Source organism: Adiantum capillus-veneris, unplaced genomic scaffold (assembly GCF_014529385.1).
Source record: "Adiantum capillus-veneris isolate H3 unplaced genomic scaffold, ASM1452938v2 Hic_scaffold_338, whole genome shotgun sequence".
Classification (NCBI taxonomy): domain Eukaryota; kingdom Viridiplantae; phylum Streptophyta; class Polypodiopsida; order Polypodiales; family Pteridaceae; genus Adiantum; species Adiantum capillus-veneris.
Genome location: NW_028221448.1, coordinates 9,373 through 29,951, shown reverse-complemented (window position 1 = coordinate 29,951; position 20,579 = coordinate 9,373). Strand labels below are relative to the sequence as shown.

The 20,579-nt window shown below is 40.3% G+C and overlaps 3 protein-coding genes across 3 annotated transcripts; 2 read left to right on the top strand and 1 right to left on the bottom strand.

Moving 5' to 3' along the window:
- Window positions 1-246: 246 nt before the first annotated feature.
- On the bottom strand, window positions 247-3,514 carry LOC147416942 (uncharacterized). Its single transcript, XM_086507941.1, has 6 exons — window positions 3,437-3,514; window positions 2,078-2,281; window positions 1,946-2,005; window positions 1,351-1,897; window positions 1,161-1,266; window positions 247-1,069 (listed from the first exon to the last, which is right to left on the bottom strand). The coding sequence occupies exons 1-6, from the start codon at window positions 3,512-3,514 to the stop codon at window positions 247-249; spliced, it is 1,818 nt and encodes a 605-aa protein (XP_086364067.1).
- Window positions 3,515-5,030: 1,516 nt separating this feature from the next.
- LOC147416941 (uncharacterized) lies at window positions 5,031-5,644 on the top strand. Its single transcript, XM_086507943.1, has 2 exons — window positions 5,031-5,245; window positions 5,323-5,644. Exons 1-2 carry the CDS (start codon window positions 5,031-5,033, stop codon window positions 5,642-5,644), a joined length of 537 nt encoding a protein of 178 aa, XP_086364069.1.
- Window positions 5,645-6,552: 908 nt separating this feature from the next.
- LOC147416940 (uncharacterized) lies at window positions 6,553-7,485 on the top strand. Its single transcript, XM_086507940.1, has one exon. It carries the CDS (start codon window positions 6,553-6,555, stop codon window positions 7,483-7,485), a length of 933 nt encoding a protein of 310 aa, XP_086364066.1.
- The last annotated feature ends 13,094 nt before the right edge of the window (window positions 7,486-20,579 follow it).

Sequence of the window (20,579 nt, the reverse complement as noted above, 5' to 3'; positions counted from 1 at the left end):
ATGTCATCATTTTCTCTTAGCCTATTATTTAGCATAATCTTCCTATGCGTTAAGAGTTAACATAAAAAATGCAATGTAATGCATCGCTTACCCTTCCAAGCTTCACATCGGAATACATGAACGTAGGGTTATCTGCATATGTCCATACACTTGCCAAGGGGGGCATCTCATCAAGCATGTGTTGTGCAATCTCCTTGAGTAGCCATCTAAACACACACCAACTACTGAGTACTAGTTTAATGAGGACTAAAAAATTGAACCATACAAATTAACAAACCTATAAACAACTCGACGGGTTGCATTGTGTAACTCGGGTTGCTCATTCATGGCATTGGTCGACTTAATGCCACCTTCCACAACGCGAAATGCTCTATTGAAGTACTTTCTTCGGCAAAGCATGACAAAGTTGCTGAATCGATGTTCCAATGGCAGCCTTACTTGATCAGCATTTTGAATGTCTAGTAATAGACCTAGACCATATTGATTGACTTGCAACCAAAAGCAATACATGTGGAGCCAGTCCCTAACTTTAGCTTTGTCATTGGGAAGGCACTCCAAGGATCGAATTGATACTTGTGAGCTATCTAACAATTTCACAATGTGTGCCTTATCCACATCTATTATGCAAGCATTTCCAATCATGTTGAGTTTCTCTTCAGTTGCAATATGCGCACTCGGTTCATGCCAAGGCAAGGACAGAGTAGCACACCAAAACTTCTCTCCATTTGCAAGATCTGCAATCCTTGCATACTTGGAGGTCTTTCCCCTATAGGTAATCTCCATCTTCTTTATCACCTTGGCCCTACCAGTTTCATCCATTCCCTTAGCCAACTCTTCAATCTTCTGTTCCATCTCATCCTTAAAGAGCAACCATGTCATTATTTGCATAGGGAGTGTAAACCAACTCCTTTTCCCCCGAGATGAAACAACCTGCATTTTGTTCTCCACCCATGCTCTGTCTTCAATAGACAAACCATCCAAGAGAGTAGTCTTGTCTGCCTCTCCTAGCCTTCTCAATTGGAACAACCTATCTCCAAATGTGGTTGGCACATATGCATAATCGTTCATCCTGTAGCATTAAAACAAAAAAGAATATCAATAACTCCAAGACAACAATTAAAATTTTCAAGGAGAATAGTAGATGCCCAACATCATCTTACTTGTTCAATCTTGCCAAGGAAAAAATTAATTCCCCCACATCAGTCTTTGCAAACTGCAAAAAGTGGCAGACCACAGAGCAATGTCTAGACAGGTCGTTCTCAAACCCTGTATTGCATAATTGTACAATTATATTAAAATAGTGCAATCAACACAACAAAAGTTCTTAAAGGAGATTAAGTTAAAGAATACCTTGTCTAATGCATTCCATCCATGCATGCAGACGATTGTTTCCATCCAGGACATGGACCATCTTTCCTTTCAAGTAGGGTCCCCACTCTGTCTCTAAATCAAGGGACCTCTCAAATCTTTCATTAATTGTTTTCCAGCAGTCATCCCAAGAATCTATCCTTTCTTGAGTGATTGGTGTCTCCTCCCCCTCTAGATCAATAATGGAGACAGTAAAGGCTCCCTTGCTCTCAAGATATCCTCCCATCTTAATAAAACTTCTTGTGAGTGATCTTTCGGTGGAAGGGCTTACTTTTCTAATGGCTTCACTAGACAGTAACCTGCATAATGGGATCCTAGGGGGTGGTCTAGAAAATGTGACTCTGATTCTTTCAAGGAATGCCTGTGGTGTAGAGATCTCAAGGATCTTACCAAACACCTCTAATTTGTTTCTTCTCCCCCCTGCAAGATTGGAGATATTCTGGCCTTCTGTCACCTCATCATCTTGTTGCCCCTCAGTCACCTCATCATCATGTTGCCCCTCCTCCTCATCATCTTGCCCTGTAGTCACCTCATCATCATGTTGCCCCTCCTCCTCATCATGTTGCCCCTCAGTCACCTCATCATCACGTTGCCCCTTAGTCACCTGGTCATGTTTCTCAACTACCACCTCCTCACTCTGATCATCTTCCTGAGTTCTCTGAGTATCAGCTCCCTGCTCCTCTCTCTCAATAGCAACTTGATCCACTACCTTCTCAACATTTTCTTGCTCCAAGTCATGGACAATACTATCAACTAGCTCCTCAGCACCACCATTTTCCTCAACATCTTCAGCATCCTTTTGACTTACTTGAGAATGCTCTTGATTACCTGCTCTTGCAATTGACCTATTGAAGTTGTCCTGCTTTGATGGTCTACCTCTTCTCTTGTATGTTGCTCCAGAATCCCCTGCACCCTGCACAATTTTCCTTCTCTTAGGCATAGTTACCATACTCATAATATCTGCCTCACACTTACCATCCTCACAATTCGATCTTGTGAAGTGCATAAACACTTTGAAAGAATGAAAATTCTCGATTATATGAAATCTAGTTAAAAGCCATATGAATGACTGAATCGGACACATTGGAAAGGACAACATCAGCCATTAACTAAATTATGGGTAGTTGTGTTGCGTTAGAGTCATTATGGCAAGTTAAAATCATTACGGTCGACACATTTATCACCACAAATCTCGCTCCAGCCATTAACTAAATTATGGGTAGTTGTGGTGTGTTAGAGTCATTATGGCGAGTTGAAATCATTACAGCTGGCACATTTATCACTTTACAAATCTCGCACCACCTCTATACTACCACTTATCATTTTGCTCTTCTCCATTCTCCTGGAGCTTTATGTGAAGAATCTATCTGTTCTTTCTGCAAACATGTAAGTGACTCTCTCTCTCTCTCTCTCTCTCTCTCTCTCTCTCTCTCTCTCTCTCTCTCTCTCTCTCTCTCTCTCTCTCTCTCTCTCTCTCTCTCTCTCTCTCTCTCTCTCTCTCTCTCTCTCTCTCTCTCTGTGTGTGTGTGTGTGTGTGTGTGTGTGTGTGTGTGTGTGTGTTCTCCATTCGCAGTCACGCTGACCCCTCCTGGCTTTGCTCTCCAGTTCTCCATCGACAACTCACACCCTGCATCTCACGCTGTTTGAGGTGTTAAGGGAGCTTTACTATACACAGTGTCTCTCATAGGAGCTCTCTCTCTCTCTCTCTCTCTCTCTCTCTCTCTCTCTCTCTCTCTCTCTCTCTCTCTCTCTCTCTCTCTCTCTCTCTCTCTCTCTCTCTCTCTCTCTCTCTCTCTCTCTCTGAGCTCTGTTGCTACCACGAACTAGTAGTGATGCAAGCTTCAATAGTGCTACCACCTGCTCAATACACACAGTAACAGCTCAATACACACAGCAACAGCTCAATACACACAGCAACAGGAATCTTCCATTCCTCTCACACCTACGCTCAACTCAAATGCTCTCATTTGCTGTCAAATTCACCTTCTCTTTTCTCAGATCTTTAAGCGCGCTCAGCGTGCTTAAAGATTTGAGAAAGATGGTCCTTAAATCAAAATGTTAAGCTTACCTTTGCTGTTTTCTTGGGGCTTAAGGGGTGGAAGTATTTGGCCAGTGGCGACATTTGCAAGAGCCTTGCCTTCCTCATGGTGTTGCAAAGGATGGAAACCAGGCAAACAATATGAACGATTAAGAATAAGCAGTGTGCATTTCAAAAGTTGAACATTTGAAGGGCAATAAAAATGTTTTGGAAAGTTAGAATATAATTAAAAAACCAAACTAACTTTCTTCAACCGTTTCTCCAGATTAACGTATTCTTAAACATGTCTCAAGATTAACATTTTTTAAACATTTCTCAGAATTTCATTTTTTAAAAAAAACTGGGATTGATAGTAGTGTTTTCGAATGTCTGTGAAATTATTAACTTTTACAACCATTTCGCTAGATTAACGTTTTTTAAAACATTTCTCAAGATTAACATTTTTTAAGCATGTGTCAGAATTTCATTTTAAAAAAAAACTCGGATTGAGACAGTAGTGTTTTTGAATGAATGTGAAATTGTTAACTTTACAGAGTTGTTGGTACAGATTGACTTGACACGTGTTCAATTTACTCAAAATTATTAACTATGGATATGGTGTTGATCTGATTGAAAGTTCTCTTTTATGCAGGGAAGCTAAAATTTTCTTGCAATCTGTGTCCAGACAGTCCATCAACATTCCATTCATCCATGGAAAATGCCTCCTTCCCGTCTAGCTCTTGCAAGAGAAGTTGTGTGGTACAACTAGGGTCATTGTCGAGGCTCTTGTTCAGGAGGGACAAGAGTTTAATGTTTTGGCACCTCTTCCCACCTATGCGGGGGTTTATATGGAGGCATACTTCATCCTGGAGGAATCATTATCTAAAAATTACACTGCAAGACTAGAAGACATCTTTCAGACCCCTTAGTCATCTCCAATTGGTCCATCACCTGCACCAATGTAAGTGCATGTAAGTCCAAGATCATTTTGGAAGGTTTGAATTTGAACAATTCTTCACTATTTTTTTTGCTCTCTTGCAGACAAATTGATGATGATGAGGAAAATGAAGATCATGTTGAATTTGATAAGCTAGATGAAGAAACTCTAAATTTTGAGACAGCAGTTTCTGCATTCCAGATCATCCGTACACTCCCTCCCAATGATGTGCTTCACACTATTATGCAAGAGTGTGAATACAAGGGCAAGGTCAAAGATCTACCAAAAACCTACCAAGAATTCTGCATCTATGAAATGATTGAGGGGAAGGCAATGGAGGGTATGGAGCAAAAGTATGAGGGAAATTTGTGGACAAAACCACAAACTCAGACAAGAACTCAAAATCCTTTTGTCCTTAGGAAGAGTTTTTGTGGAGGGGTTTTCCAATGTATGAATGAGCGATGCTCATTTAGGAGCAGAACTAATCAAACTAACAAGCAACATTGGAATGGTCAGTTGTCCAAGCTCCCAAAGAATGGCTGCCTAGCCATGGGGAGCTATGGAAATTTGGAATGCTTTTTTTGCAAGCATGTTCCCATGTGTGTGAAAGATTGTCCAGCAACAGTTTACTACTTTATGCCTAGGGATTCTTGCCATAGTAGGCTATTTATGCACCATGGCAAGCACAAACACATCGTCCCTATGGGAATGTCTAGAGCATCAATTCGGAACATAAAAGCCTTAGTAGCTAAGGCAGTGACAATGGACAATAGAGCAGGCCCTAGGAAGGTACAAATGATATTTGCTAGAGAGATGGTGCTCAAGGCCTTCACAGATGACAATATTACAAGTGGGGATTTTATAAGTGAGAAGGAGGTCCATGAGATGTCCCAAGAATTGCTTACCCTTGTCAACATGAAGAAGTAAGTTTTCAACTTATAAGCACCAAAACACTTGTATTCTTGAAAAATTGGTTCACCCATGATTATGTATGTTGTAGGGTAAAGCAAATGGTGATGCAGTGTAGAAGGACCACTCGACCAATGGGTGATGGATATGATGCAATTCTTGAACTAAAGAGAAAGTGCCACTTTCAGTTCTTCCATGGCTCTCGATTTCCGTTGCAAGCATCAACATCACAAGAGCGGTCCTTCATATTCAAGATGTCTACTACTGGCCCAGGTTCAGGAGTAGATGTGGTCAAAAGGATGGATAGAGATGGACATGAAGACCTCCGATTATCATGGGTTTGTTTTGACCATGTCCATCGAATAGAAGGAGGCTGGCACACAATGGGAGCACATGTTTATGATCACACATAAGTAACAAATAAGTATTAAAAAATAAATAAGTGGATGTGGATACTAATTGTGTAAACTATTGTATACCTTGGCTCATGGCTTTGTAATGTTATTAGGATTGGAGAGCTTCTAACTATTGCCACATGTGAGTTCAAAGAAGAGGATGAGGAAGCACAAATAATGTTTTGGGAATCTATGAACCAGGTTATGATTGAGCACACAGATAGGCCAGCCAATTTTCAAGGATTCATGTCAGATGAGGCAGGAGCAAATTGGAATGCAGTGAGATATGTGTTCGGGGACAAGAAGGAAATGGTGGGTAGGGAAAGGTCTTGTCTATGGCACTGGGAGGATAATTTGAGGGTGCACACATAGAGGTATATCCACTCCCAGTACCAATCAAAGAATAAAGAGATGTGTGAGAGTGGAGATTGTCTGAAACAACAGATGTGGCACTCGAGCAATTTCGTAGGATTAGGAGCTGGTGGGCAACATGCAAGACAACAGATAAAAACATACCAAAGCTAGATAGTTGGTTGAGTTGGTGGTATTTCAGGGTTAGCCATTGGGGACATATGATGGTCAAGGATGGGGAGCCCATAATGAATGCATTGATTCCAAGGACCAACCTCTCTGAGAGCAAACATGCAAGTTGGTTGGCTGAAGAGGGGTACAAGCAAAAAATTAGTCTTTATGATGCATGTGTCACTGATCTTATTAATGCCTATCTTCAGTGTGCCCGGCGTCTAGCCTTCTTGGATGGTAAATATATTGGAGGGGGGCCAACATTGGAAATTTTAGTTGACAGAGCCATGTCAAGGATGCAGACTAGTCCATCACCAGCAGCCACCTCTAGGGCAGTGGATGATGCTTCCATGGGTACTCCAATGTTCAATAACAGAGTTAATTTCAAGGGTGAGAAGAGGACAATGCGTGCCAAGCGACCATTAATGGATATGGATACAAGAATTTGTAGCCACAGGCCTGAGTATAATTATGTCACGCAAAATAAGATGTCAAATGCAGCACATGAGCAACCATGCAGTGAATTGTTGCAAGCTCTAGAGCAAAATGTCCATGACACAAAGTGGGCTATTCGCAGGATACCAACATCAAGTAGAGTGGAGTGTAACCATTGGACAGCTGGTAAGAAGTGTGGATTGAGGCAAAGACCGGGAGACCCAGCTCCATGTTTTTGGAGTGACTATCAATTATCTTCTTGGCGGAAGCAAAAATTTTGCTACTTTTGCAACACAGATGTGAGGCATACATGGAGAATGGTCACAAGCATCATACACCCACCAGAATGCGCTCCGCATGTTTGGCCTATTGCAAAGGGCACCAAACTCAACATCCAAGAAGCTTGTGCACTTGTGAAGGCGGGATTTGAGATTGGAGTGTCAACGGAATCATTGATCCCCAAAGAAGTGCATCAGAGAGAGTCCCATGCCAACAAAAATGAAGATCAAAATTATCCCTATCGACCAGGGGTATCGAAGTCTTCCTATGCTCAAGTTAATGCAGCATTAGAAATGTCAGCAAAATTGACTGGAAGCCGCGTAGAAGTGGAAGGAGAGAAAGAGATTTTTACCATAGAAGTACTGACAGGTCACAGTAGAGCCCCTACATCATGCATAGAAGTTATAATTCAGAATGTCCCATCTTGTTCGTGCATTGATTTTCAAGGCAGGTTGGCAAAAAAAGCATCCTTTCTTGCTTGCAAGCATCTTTATTTTGTGTACTTGATTGTACTTGGACAAGATGTCAACAACAACATGCATATCCATCAAGCACGAATTCCAAAGGCCATTCTTAAGGATATGCTAACAAAGGCAGTCAGAATCCAACCTAATCAGCTATAAGGGCTATAGCCTAGGTGATGTCTTATTTTGTTTTTGGAAGGGTAGACAAGATAGCAAAACCTATAGTCTATAGATCACTGTAGTTATTTAGTTCCTCCTACTTAGTGCATTTTGTAACCCACTCAGCACCTAATTTTTGAAATGAATCAGCATAAACTTTTTGTAAGAGGTAGGTACTAAAGCATTTTTTTTTCTAGGTTATTCCTTCAAGAATATGATAGATTTCATCCATAACATATTCAAAGAGTTTTGCAAACTTTGCAACTCTACCATGGCACTCTCTCTTGTCTATATTGCAATCTCCATTGCTTTCCAATGGTCAACTTTGAATGGCATGCTCTCTGTCACTCTCTCTCTCTCTGTCTCACACACACACACACACACACACACACACTTCAAACCCCCTCTAGCTTGTCACTATCTCATTTTGTACCCACCACTCATAATCTTTTCAGGTTGTTTCTTTTGTTTCATTCGTGTTTCAAATAATTGTATCATAGGTATGATTAATGTATGTTTTTCTCTCACAGATCATTTGGGCCTTTTGCAAAGGTAGTACATCTCAAATCGGCTCTCTCTCTCTCTCTCTCTCTCTCTCTCTCTCTCTCTCTCTCTCTCTCTCTCTCTCTCTCTCTCTCTCTCTCTCTCTCACACACACACACACACACACACACACACACACACACACACACACAAGCTCTCTACAAATTTTCCTCCCTATAAATTTTTCCCATGATTTAAAAGAAATCATGGTGCATGCAATTTTTCCATTGCCCTACCAATTTTTGCTTAGGGAGTATTAACATTCATGAAGGTCTATAAAAATTTTCCTCTCTCTCTCTCTCTCTCGCTCTCTCTCTCTCTCTCTCTCTCTCTCTCTCTCTCTCTCTCTCTCTCTCTCTCTCTCGATTTTAGGATCGTCTTTCTCTATGTGCACTGGAGTATTTGTCATAGAAGTATTAAACCCTAAATACATGGGGCTTCATTTTACTACAGTGGGGTTGTCTCAAGCTACTTTGTGCTTGCTTCTATCTGCTCAACTGATTTCTCATTTTTGCTCGAGGCTCACTGCTCTTGGCTCGCTCCATGGATGCACTCGACAAGCTACTGCAAAGTCTATAGTCTATACTTTCTTTACAACAACAAAATGATAGCAAAGACCACATCGCCGCCATCGACAATCAGGTCATGTCGGGGACGACATGAACGTGGAAGGGGGGAATGTTGACCGCTGGGTCAACAACACAACATAACTCAAGTTTCATACCAAAGTCTTATCTTTTGCGAGTTATGAAATGCTACGGATTATGGCTATAAGCGTCATTTGTAATGAGTAGTTATTCTAGTTTCAGACGTCGGGGTGCAATGACACTTCTAGATTGTAAATACAAAGCCATTTGACCCTTTCAACCCCATTTTTGGTTAAACCTAAGTTAGCCTTAGTATGTAAGGTACCTAGGTCATTTTGTAAAAGGGGACTTTAATCATAATCAAAGTTTTAGCGTTGCCGTCTACTGTGTGTGAGAGAGAAAGAGAGTGAGTGTGAGTTTCATCCTCTTGCTACGCCCGGCTCACTCAACACATTGGAGATCCGATTGCGCCATTGTTGTAGGCTCGAGGAGAGCTACGCGACAACGCCAAGCATATCACGCGAGACGAAGCGCACACGTCGACGCATCTACGAGCTATTTGTGGTCGTAAGTGTATCAAACGATGTCTGTTTTCTACGTGCTAGTAGTCTATAGAATCGTGGCGACATAAGCTACGCATAGGTACTCATAAATTTTAGTTTCGGGCACTTTCAAAATTCTTCTCTGTCATCCTACGCGTTTTCCGCAGATGGGTTTAGAGTGAGGGTTTTGAGTGTAGAAGCTTAGGGACAGGTGTATCCTAGTGAGGGGATGGTGTTCCTTAAGTTTCGTAGGTGAGTTACCTTCCGTATGTGTGTATGTGGCTAGGTGGTGTAGTTGAGAGCAGTGAGGTTCTTGATTGTGGTTTAGTTGGCCTTCCAGAGTGTTGTATGTGTAGGATGGTCTCAGCCTGACAAGCTAAAGAGATTTCCTCCGTGTGCCTATCGTGTCATCTGTGTCCTCGATTGACATTATGTTGATCCAGGTAGTGTTTGCATGCACTTCATGGGTGTATGAGTCGCTCCCGTCCAACAGACACATTGAGGGTACATTTAATTATCATTAGAAGTGGCTCCTTAGTACGTTGCCAGTCACTATGCTACATGCTATTTGACTAGTTTTACTCATTTAGATCATGTAAGACCTAAATTTTATATGTAAGATAGGGGTATGATAGTTTTTTGTATGGATTGTCGTATAAGAGTAGAAAGGGGGGTCATATTCCCTAATATGAGTCGTATATAGGGGTTTTATCAAAGTTCTCCGCTCGCAGGTGGCGTTCCATTTTGTATATAGAGTGAATACCCCGGGATTCTAATGAAATGCTCAATATGTTCATGCTATTTTCCACTACACAAAAATTACTAGACCATTAAATGTTACAGCAAATGTACAAATTTCTTTTAAATGACTCATGTTTTTGTCTTATAAGACTAGTCCTCTTTTTAATTGTGCACAAATTTAACTAGTATGCATGCTTAGAATCATGTTTGTGATGACGACGTCTCTCAAACACCAAGTAGAATTTGTCACTCTACTTTGAGAGAATGAAATGGACTAAAGAACAGACATGCTTGCGACATCTATGTCTCCCAAGCACCAAATGAATTTAGTCATCCATCTTGGAAAGATGTCATAGGGTAAAAAGAGATTCTCTACCCCCTAAGTAAAATTGACTAATGACTAAGGCTTTATCTCTTCTACCTCATAGTCAAGGTTGACTATGATTTCAAGAGAGAGGTAATGCCATAAAATCTAATATCTAATATCTAACCAACCCGAATGATTTTCTCAAATTAAATTGATCACTTAATGTGGGAGAATAAACGGGAACAAGGGTTAAGATATAGACATGTGCTTATAGATCTATTTCAACCCGAATGATTTTCTCAAATTAAATTGATCACTTAATGTGGGAGAATAAACGGGAACAAGGGTTAAGATATAGACATGTGCTTATAGATCTATTTCAACATGGGGCCAGTGGTAAAGGGGCCCAAATGAGAGAATCAAAGAGCAAGACTAACCAATGGAGCATAAGACCTTAGGGTTAGCTTCATTGAAGACCTCCAACAATGTGTGTAAAAGTCCTTTGACCTTAGGTAATAAGCTAGGGATGAGCTTGAGGCGGGAACCCCAACCCAGCTCGAGGTGCTTGTCCTGCTTGTCATTCTTGATGACTAAGGTGCTTGAGGTGCTTGATGATTGAGGTGCTTGATGACTGCGATGCTTGAGATGCTAGGGTTTCACTTGAGGTGAGAACCCAGCCCAAGCTTAGAGTGCTTAGGGGCCAAGCTTGTGGTGGGAACTGGGTCTATGCATGAGGGGCTTGAGGTGTCAAAAGGTCAAGATTCAATCCTTACAAGGAAGGGGAGAGCCCTACAAGAGGAGGGGATGAGAGAGAACACCCACACACTCACATAAGGCATGCATGGTACAAAGAAAGCAAAAGGGACACTTGTCAAGTTCCTCCTCATGCTGCCCTCATGGTGTGCCTGAAGCCTATTGGTCGGACACCCAAGGGGTCCAATGATAATTTAGGAGATTTAATTAATGGATTTTTCATTTATCAAGTCCTCTCTCTCAAAACGGAAAGAGGGACACTTATCCCAAGGCTACCCTTGCTGCTTGTAATGCCTGCTACTTGTAATTGGCTAGGCCTGGAGGGGTCCAATGAGCTTCAAGCATGAGCTACAAGGGGGGTCGACCCAAGAAATCTAGGGGGTTGGTTAGGGGGTATGCTCACCCAAACACACTCACAAACAGTGCAAGATCTCCCTCTCCTTCTCCAAGCAAGTAGAGGTTGAGAGCCTACACTACCACTCTTGGCTATGGAGTGCATATCCAACCAAGAGCCATGCTTCAATGCTTAAGCTTGCCATCTCCTTCTCTTTCATTACTATGATATTATATATGCTAGCAAGAAGAGTTATGATAAGTGAGGAACTAATTCTTTCTCCTATGAAATGTTTCTTCTTCCTCTTCCCTACCCTCATTCCCTGCTAGCTCTCTCTACCTTCGAAGGTGTTTCAGGTCTTGGGACTAAGGCTTGGGATAATTAAAGATTTGTTCAAGTCTATGTTATGCTTGTGATGAGTGAAGCTTTCCATCTTCATTTCATTACCTAGGTCACAAGGAACACAAAGGCTGTATTGTAACAAGTCTCTCTTAATGGGAGAAATCATAATACAAATGCCTATTGGAGGGGGGACCGGCTCCACATAAATCCGGTCCTCAACTGTTGTCATGTTCTCTAAATTCTCTTTCTTGCAAAATTATTGTTCAGGCCAAGTTAACTAATTGCTATGATTATGTTGCTATCTTCAATTATATTCACCCGCTATGCTCACAAAGTCATTTCTCAAAAGTACTCTCATTAATTTCCACTGCTCTCAAGTTAAATAGGCCAATTCCATTACATGCTCTGTTTGATTTGCACTTTCTATTGCGTGATTTGCTTTAAGCTCTGTTGAAGTTCTTTTTGATGGATATGAATTATCTTGAATAAGTTCTGCTTTCATATCAGTCTCCATTTTAACTGTACTTGAGGACTTTGTGCAGTCGTCCGTGGGTGACCATTTTTAGTGTTCATTCTTTGTTTTCTTTGATGACTGTATCTTCATTGACCTCTGTCACTCTAGGGGTGAAACCATGTTAATGTGTCACACTTTTTCATGTCCCGGACAATGCTAACTAGCACAATTTTGACATATGCTAACTAGTACAATAACATGAGCTACATCTCCAAGATCTATGACATATGATATATCAGTAGAAATCTCTTGAAACAAGGAATCCAAATGTACAACCTCTAGCAAATTTTGATATAAGTTGTAAAAAATTTACAGGACGCGCAACTTTTTAAAAATGTGCTAACTTGAAATTTTGAAAATGCTAACTAGCACAAAAATCGTGACACATTAACATGCTTTCACCCCTAGGACCTTTTGGGCCAATGGCATTCCCAATATGAGGCCATCAGGTACTTCTTTTACCATGATCACATGGAATTGGGCTTTAATGTTCTGTAAACCTACTTCAATGGTGGTGGAGATGGTTCCCACAAATTTTGATTGTTTGTTTCCTGATATGCTAACAAATTTAGGAGCATCTTCCAACTGTGGTTGGCAACATTTTTTCCAAGTGCGAAAGGACATGAGGTTCTTGTCTAACTGAAAATATAGCTTTACTTCACTTGAGAGTTTTTCTTCATTCTCACCAACAATGTTGGACTTGATCGTCTCAGGATTTCTTTTTGTATTGATTGATTCTTTTGTGGCAATATCCATGGATTGAATTTTTTCTTCAACTTTTTTGCTTTGACCATTTTCTTCAATCAATGTTGACTCTATTCACTGTAATATTGCACTTTTTTCTTGCAATTATTGAGAATTGCCTACCTGCATCTGACTAACCTTTGATCTTAAAAGATCCATTGCACTGTCTGGCAGAATCTGTCTCTTTGAAGGATATTTTGGTGGCGACCTTGGTGTATCCTTCTGGACTTTAGCTTTCATTGATTTTGAGTTTTCTGTCACGTGTTCTGGCAGCTTGAGGCTTTGCATCATCTTTAGATAGTCTTTGACTTCAATCTTACCATCCATAGGGGTTTGTATAAGGTCGTGATCTTACTGATATTTGTTACTATGTGCATCACGATATGCATATGTGAGCTTGGTCACATGTAGCTATTTGAACACTATTGGATTTGGTGGCTTTTGACTTTGACTTGTGAAGATTAGCTGAAACTTTTGTCCCTGATGATCTTCATAGAGGTATTTATCTGTAGAATCTGATGGAATCTAGGTCAATTTGAAACTTTCAACAACCATATGATCTTTCAATGGTTTTTGCTTTGAAGGGGTCTGTTGGCTAGAAGTTCTAGGGCTTCTAGCTGAAATTGTAGTTCTTGGTACAAGAGCTAATTTTGATGAATTTACAACTCCCCCCTTCCTAGGGTGATCACTATAGCCTACTTCATTATGAGAGTTTGAAACTATTTTAGACTTACCTTTTGGGATTGTGAAGGCACACTTTGGGTGGCATTGTTGATGTTTGGTATATGTAAATCTTCTGCATAGTTTTCTATGTATCTTCGTGAAACATACAAATTATTCCCCAAGCCAAGCTGTAGTTAGCATTATCTTTGCTCTAATATTGTCTACCCCATGGGTCTCCTATGATATGAGCTTCGGTGCTTTTAGGACCCAAGGCATCATAGATTTTAGACTCTCATCTATATCTACATCTATTTTGGTCAAAGTATATGCTGGTTTGGTCACAACGTCGAATCCTGACTTCTGATGGAGGAGAGTTTGGCTCTAAACTGGTTTTTGGGTTCACTCGGGTAATATCCTTCATCTCTACAGAGGATGGGCTATAATTATAGTTTCTATCCTTTGAAATGAACCATCCTTTCTGATCTATCACAGGACGCACTTCTATGAGTTGGGATGTGGGCCGTTCAAACACTGGTTGATCCTTTTTGTACAATTGTCTTTTTTGGTCTACATAGTGTGCATATGAATTATGTGTGTCATACAAAGCTAACATCATTCGCTTCGATGTGTCCCTTAGACTCATGAATGATTGCACACTTGTGGCACTGGAAGCAGAATCATTTGCAAACCTAACACTCTTTTCAACATTCGGTGATATCTAGACACCTTGACCAAATTCACACAGGAGTTTGTTGTTCAAAGAATAAATTTTAAGCTTTTCAAGTGCCTGTGCATCTTTATGCTCATTTTGAACTTGCAATGCTTTTGCTGGTGCTTCTAATGGTAATGCAGAGCATCTGATTGCATTAAAAGTGACAAGTTAGATGCACTTACATCAAGATTTGTATTTCCAATTTGCTATGTGCCCTGCTTGGCAGTTGATGTGTCCCTGTTGTCTGGATTTCTTGGATATTCTTCAAAAAAATGTCCATTTCTTCCTCCACAATCTGAGCAATATGCCATAACTGGTGGTATTTAATTTGGTCCTGTCATGTCAAGCTCTAGCTGAGAAGTTTTTGTTTCTGTGCTTGCTATCTTCTTTTAAAACAGTGAGCATCAGGCTATAGAGTGCTCCATCTTGACCTTTGTATTCTCTTTGACTCGGTTCTCCAATTAGATTGGCTTCAATTGGTTGATCTGTTGGATCTTCCATTTCTAGTTCTCAACTATAGATCTGACCACTGTAATCTATGTACAAAGATCCTGATTGCATATGCACTAAATGGATGCTTTGCTGGCTTGTGCAGATTTCTGGATAAACACTTGGGTTGACTTTTTGAACTTCTATCTGCACTTCATCTTTGAGCCTGCAATACCTAGATCCACTGAAATCTGAAAAAACATCCGAGAGTTCTCTAAATATGGCTTTACTTTTATCAATAGGATCTTGGCTCCTGTGTTGCTTTTGTTGCTCATTAGGTATCTTTGGACTTCCAAATCTATATACAAAACCTTATCTCCATTGTAGCCATACAGCCGTAAAATTTTCTCTGTTGCAATTGTGTATGTGTTGCTACTGCTACTGGTTAGCTTTGGTTCTTGTGCATTTGAGCTCTCGGCTTGACTTGAGTCCATGTTGGCTCAATCTATAAATATTTTCTCCTAGCAAATCCTGTGTTGATTAGTAGAATTTCTCCTGCTCACATTCAACAATACTGCTTATGGAAAAGCAATTTTGGTAGTTGACTGCTCTTTAGATTCACAAGAGTTCATCAACTTTAGCTTAAAACTGTCAGAATTGATTGCAACCTTTGAAATGATGAAAATTTGGCCTTGAATAGCATAACCTGCAATCCAATGTGATTTGTGTCCCTATTCGTCCGATTAGAAGCTCAATTTGCAATACAATTACTTGGACCTGCCTGTTTCTAGTAGGTATGATCAATTTTAGCTCCTTGACTGAATCGTGGAAACTCTTTCAAAATTTGGCTAGAACAATGATATTCTTGGCCAAAATAATTCACTCCCAGTTCCTAAGGAGTTTCCCTGATTCTAGGTCAAATTTTAGGTTTTGGCGAGACTTATGACTTGAATATTGTTAGTTTTTTACCAAAATCTGCTAATCTCAGTCCCGATTCCCAATTTCGACGCGTGAACAATGCAGTAACGGTCAAATTTCACGCAAAAATTCAATTTCAAATTCAGTTTTGTGTGAATGTATCCTAGCCGGTAAGCTCTCTACATGCTTCGATTTCTTAGGTACAATCGGTTCGTTTTCTGCATAATTTTGACAAATTTTAAGATTTTTTTAGTTGCTCACGGCTTTGAGTTGGTCTCTTTTCTCGCTTTTTTTGGGTTTTTCGGCTGTTCTTCTACTAATCTGATTCGCTTCTTCTTGGTTTCTTCCTTCTAGTTTTCTCGACGCCTTTTTGTAACTTTTTTTTCTTTTTCGACTCCTCTTCTCTTATTTTATTATTTTTTGTGAAATTCTGAATTTTCTTAAAAATTTTGGTATTTTTATCAGTATTTTTTATTTTTAGAATTAAAAATACTGCACGCCGTGCGCGCGAAACAAAGGGAGAGAGAGTTGGACTTTACATGTCGCTGATGTGGCAGCCTGTCAAGAGAGTGAGGGTATACGACAGTGGGAGAGCGAGAGTGGGTATGTGTGTTTAAGTGTGTTCATGCCACGAAGAGAGAGAAAAAGTGAGAGAGAGGTAGAGAGGGGTCCACGCCCACGCACAGAGGGAGAGAGTGGGTTTCTCGCATGACAGAGGAAGAAGAGAGAGAGAGTTAAACTTTAATTAAAAAAAACCAAAGGCTTGTTTATTGCACCTAAAAGGCAGAGAGAGAAAGGAGAAGTAGGAGAGATCGTGAGGTGGAGATTTATATTTGTTCATTTTTTAAATTATTTAGCCTTTGATCATCGCAAGGGGCAATTCCCACGCACACGAGACGTCAAAATTGGGTTTTTGCATCAGGGCCTGAAATTTTACCGTAGAGTCCGCACGATGGTCGAAAACTTATCACAGCATTCGTTCAAGTTTGTGATGAACCGACCGACGCTCGTTGTTACCAATTTCTCAATTTTTATTATCTTAATCCCTGAAAAAGCCAAATTTAGTTTGAAAATTAGCCGAAAACGTTTAAAATCACTTCGGAAATTCAGACAGTTAGCAAAAAGATCCAAAAAAATTTGAAAAAATTCTAGAAATCTCAAGAAATTGTCAGCAATCACAATCGAACACTTTTGACTCGCATAAGCACACCAAAAATAGCAATTTTTATCAAAAAATGATTTGCAACAAAATAAACAACCCGGCCCCCGAAAATAGCGAAACGCTTAAAACTCGACCAAGGAGGGCACAAATGCACTCAAAATAATGCCATAAATACGCACGCAAAATAGCTCGTCAAGATCAGAAGAAATTATTCAAAAATACCCAAAAAAACTAAAAATTCTCCACACATAGGGGATTAATGTAGCCAAAATCAAATCACAAAAATCACATCGATGCAATTGCCAAATAATTTCATCAATAAAATCCAAACTAGGCAATTAAAATCGGCAAAATTAGGTCAAAAATTGACGCATTTGGAGTGCGTAAATCCTTATTTTGAGCTAAAAGACACAGCAATTATCCATTATACACATCAAATATACAATCATTCATTATTACTCATGCACATTAAGCACATTTTAGGCGCACACACACTAATAATTGGCAATTTTTACCAATTTTTAGGTGCGCACACACAAGGGTTAATCTTGTCGAAATTGCAATTTGAATTCATGAATATCTACTTGGGCATGACCACAACACAAATCAATCATCACAATTGAAAAATCATTAAGCACACATTGATTTTTAGGTGCACAAAAAAAGCCAAAATAGTGCATACACACCTAAAATTAAGCATATACACACTCAATTAGAATGTACAAACAATTGATTTTAGTGCACACACACTTGCAATTGACCATTCAAGCATGCAATTAGATCAATTACGCACATAATTAGCAATGTACATTCACCAATTAGCAATTGAAGTTGTCAATTCCATATGTCTCCAAATTTGAAAAATTTCGGCATTACTACGGCATGAAAATGAACATCTCAAAAATTTTCATAGCATAACATAGCATCAACATGGTGTTAATTAACACATCATAACATAGCATCGACACGGTGTTAATTAACATATCATAACATAGTATCGATATGGTGTTGATTAGCATAGCATAACATAGCATCCACATGGTGTTGTATCATCATCATGGCATCTATACTCATCTCTACGCATGTTTAGATTCTAGGGAGGTTGAGAATACCACCTTGTTTACCTTTCCAATGAAGATTGGTTGAACGGTTGGAAGCTCCAATACTTCGCAAAAAATTAGTGTGTAAGTTAGCAAAAATTAGTGAAATTAGCAAGGGGTTAGTGTAAAATTAGAGTGTGTAGGCACACAATTGGCCAGGTATGGTGACAAATCAGGGAAAAATGAACACATTGCTTCATGCACAAACATCCAAAATCCACAAAACCATAAACACATAAGTGAAATTAGTGAAGAAATCAGTGAGGAAACACATCCAATTATGCCATAATGACACTAGCGTAGACCATCATTCCCCAGTAGTGGCGCCAAATGTAGGGGGTACCATCGTATTATAGCTCCAATGACCAACAAAATTATCAATACAGAGAGAGGAGCTACCCAGCTAGGGCATGGAAACACTCATAGGATTAGTGAGCTAATCAGGGCAACACAAATGGTGACTCTATGAAAAAAGCTTCTCGGCCTATGGAGGAGCTAAGCCACAATGATTGGAAATCTCCACATCCACTTCCCTTCACTTTAAATCAACCCAATCACACACACACTAACGATTGCAAGATGCACACATCACTAATCCTATCACGCAACACACTAATCACAAGCGTACACACATAGATCTATTGAGCACCACACTCCAATCAAACCTACATGCACACACAAGAAAAAGAGGGAAATCACACAAGATTAGAGCGGGATTAACCACTACTTAGTTACAATCTAGTTAATCAAAGCATCATTAGCTATCACAAGAAGTATGAGAGAGGCATAATGAAAGAGACTTAAGCAATGATTAGTGTTAATCAAGTCACATGAGCAAGGAGAAGTTCAAGGACTCCATAGCCACACACCTCATGATCTCTCACTAAAGAGTGGTCTCAACAAATGAGCTTGAGAGCCGTAATTTCTTTTACACACTGCCTTATGTACTTAGGGTAAAATATGCAATGTCAAGGTGCCCAAGGCCTTTAGGGATCCACCATTTACTGAATCTACAACCTAAGTACACTAACTGACCTGTTCTTTACAGGTTGGGACTCCCATTGAGCCCGTAACACATTAAAAATACTACAATGGCTTGAAATAAATCGAGAAATTACAATACATGGCCATTTTGGAAAATGTAGAAAATGTATAATTCCAATCTTTACTGCTTCTTCGCATCTATCTTTGATATTCCTTCGTATCGCTTCGGTCTTTAGCAGCTTTTGTTAACTGACGTTGACTCAGTTAACAGTTAGAAAGTCCTTTAACCTTAGGCAAGTTAGGGCTAACCTTAAGGTGGGAATCCTACCCAAGCATGAGGTGCTTGTCGTGCTTGCTAACTAAAGTGCTTAAAGGGTTTGTGGGAACCTTGCCCAAGCTTGAGGTGCTTCTCATGCTTAAATGACTAAGGTTCTTGAAGTGTTCAATTCAAATGTAAACTCTCAAGAGGCGTAAAAAGTGGTACAGTCAAAGTTGTTGACCATAGAAGACGGCATGGCAGATATGTGCAGGCTAGCAGAAGCATGGCAAAAGGCTGGAGCAGCTAGGAAGATGATGGGCTGATGGGTAGCAGTGAAAATGTATGACTAATGCGGTTTATAGGCCAAGAAAGTCTCCAAAAGGGATTAGTTTGGGTAATAGTTAAAGGTGATGCAAGGTGCATCTTTTGGGTCCAAGAGGAGCTTGAAGTGTTAAAGGAGCAGGTCCAAATGGCTCATCCAACAGAGCTACGGAGCCCAAGTTATGGAAGGTTGAAGGTTCAGTGTGTTGTAGATTCTTGCCGGACAAGACAGATGGGGACAGATGGTCCAAGTGGAAGTTAGGGTATAGGCGTGTAGTGCTCAATTTATGGAGCTTACCTGTCTTTTCAGATTTCATATCAAAGTTACGGATTGCAAGTTATGGCTGCCCACCTGATTACATGGGGAAGCGTGTCATTTGGTGTCTTTTGGGTTGCGACAAGGTTCTAGAGCAGGGTATGCATCATACAAAGCTAGCAGGAATTAACTCCACGTCAAACGGAGCCCAGAGCAAAAGATACAGAAGCGCAAAGATTGGGTGCACTTGTTCGGGATTGATTGCAGATGCTTTGATCGGTTTTTGCGGCGTCGGTTTGGGGGCTCGGGGAGTATTGAGTTATGGTTAGAGTTGGGGATTTTTCAAGTCAACATAGTGTGTTTGCAGCTAAGCTTTGTGGATTGAGAGCAGGAACTCAGAGCCACACAGGGCAGAACTTTGAAGTTGAAGGGCATCAAAAGGGGGGTTTTTTTTCTCATAAAATTGACTTTTTTGCAGGCTTTGGAGGTGGGAGAGCTAGTGACTGCCACGTGGCCACATATTATCCCATATGCACAAAGAGAAAGTGCGATGCAGGGGTGCTTAACCCAAGCCATGAGCTCCATTTGAAGTGTGTGAAGGGAGTGTTAGCTCCTTGGTGATGGCGTGTGGCGGATGGCGTTGCCTAGGTGTTGACTTGGCACTGGTTTTGGCTGAGGTAGGTGACGCATTAGGAGATTTCGGAGGTCTTTTGGAGGGCCTTTTGGAAGAGAGAGGAAAATAAGCTCCTCCAATGAGAGAAGAGCCTACGTTACGTAGAAAAATAGATTGATATTAACAAAAATATAAAAGGTGTCCCTCTCCTCATTTAATAATCTAGTGGTCCTTGAAGACGATCACTCTCTTTCATTTAATGCGAGCACC

Coding starts and splice junctions, on each gene's coding strand:
- LOC147416942 (XM_086507941.1), bottom strand. CDS start 3,514: ATGAGGAAGGCAAGGCTCTTGCAAATGTCGCCACTGGCCAAATACTTC. Junction 2,282..3,436: donor GCCCCAAGAAAACAGCAAAG/GTAAGCTTAACA, acceptor AAAATTGTGCAG/GGTGCAGGGGATTCTGGAGC. Junction 2,006..2,077: donor AGCAAGAAAATGTTGAGAAG/GTAGTGGATCAA, acceptor GAAGATGATCAG/AGTGAGGAGGTGGTAGTTGA.
- LOC147416941 (XM_086507943.1), top strand. CDS start 5,031: ATGTCTAGAGCATCAATTCGGAACATAAAAGCCTTAGTAGCTAAGGCA. Junction 5,246..5,322: donor ACCCTTGTCAACATGAAGAA/GTAAGTTTTCAA, acceptor TGTATGTTGTAG/GGTAAAGCAAATGGTGATGC.
- LOC147416940 (XM_086507940.1), top strand. CDS start 6,553: ATGCGTGCCAAGCGACCATTAATGGATATGGATACAAGAATTTGTAGC.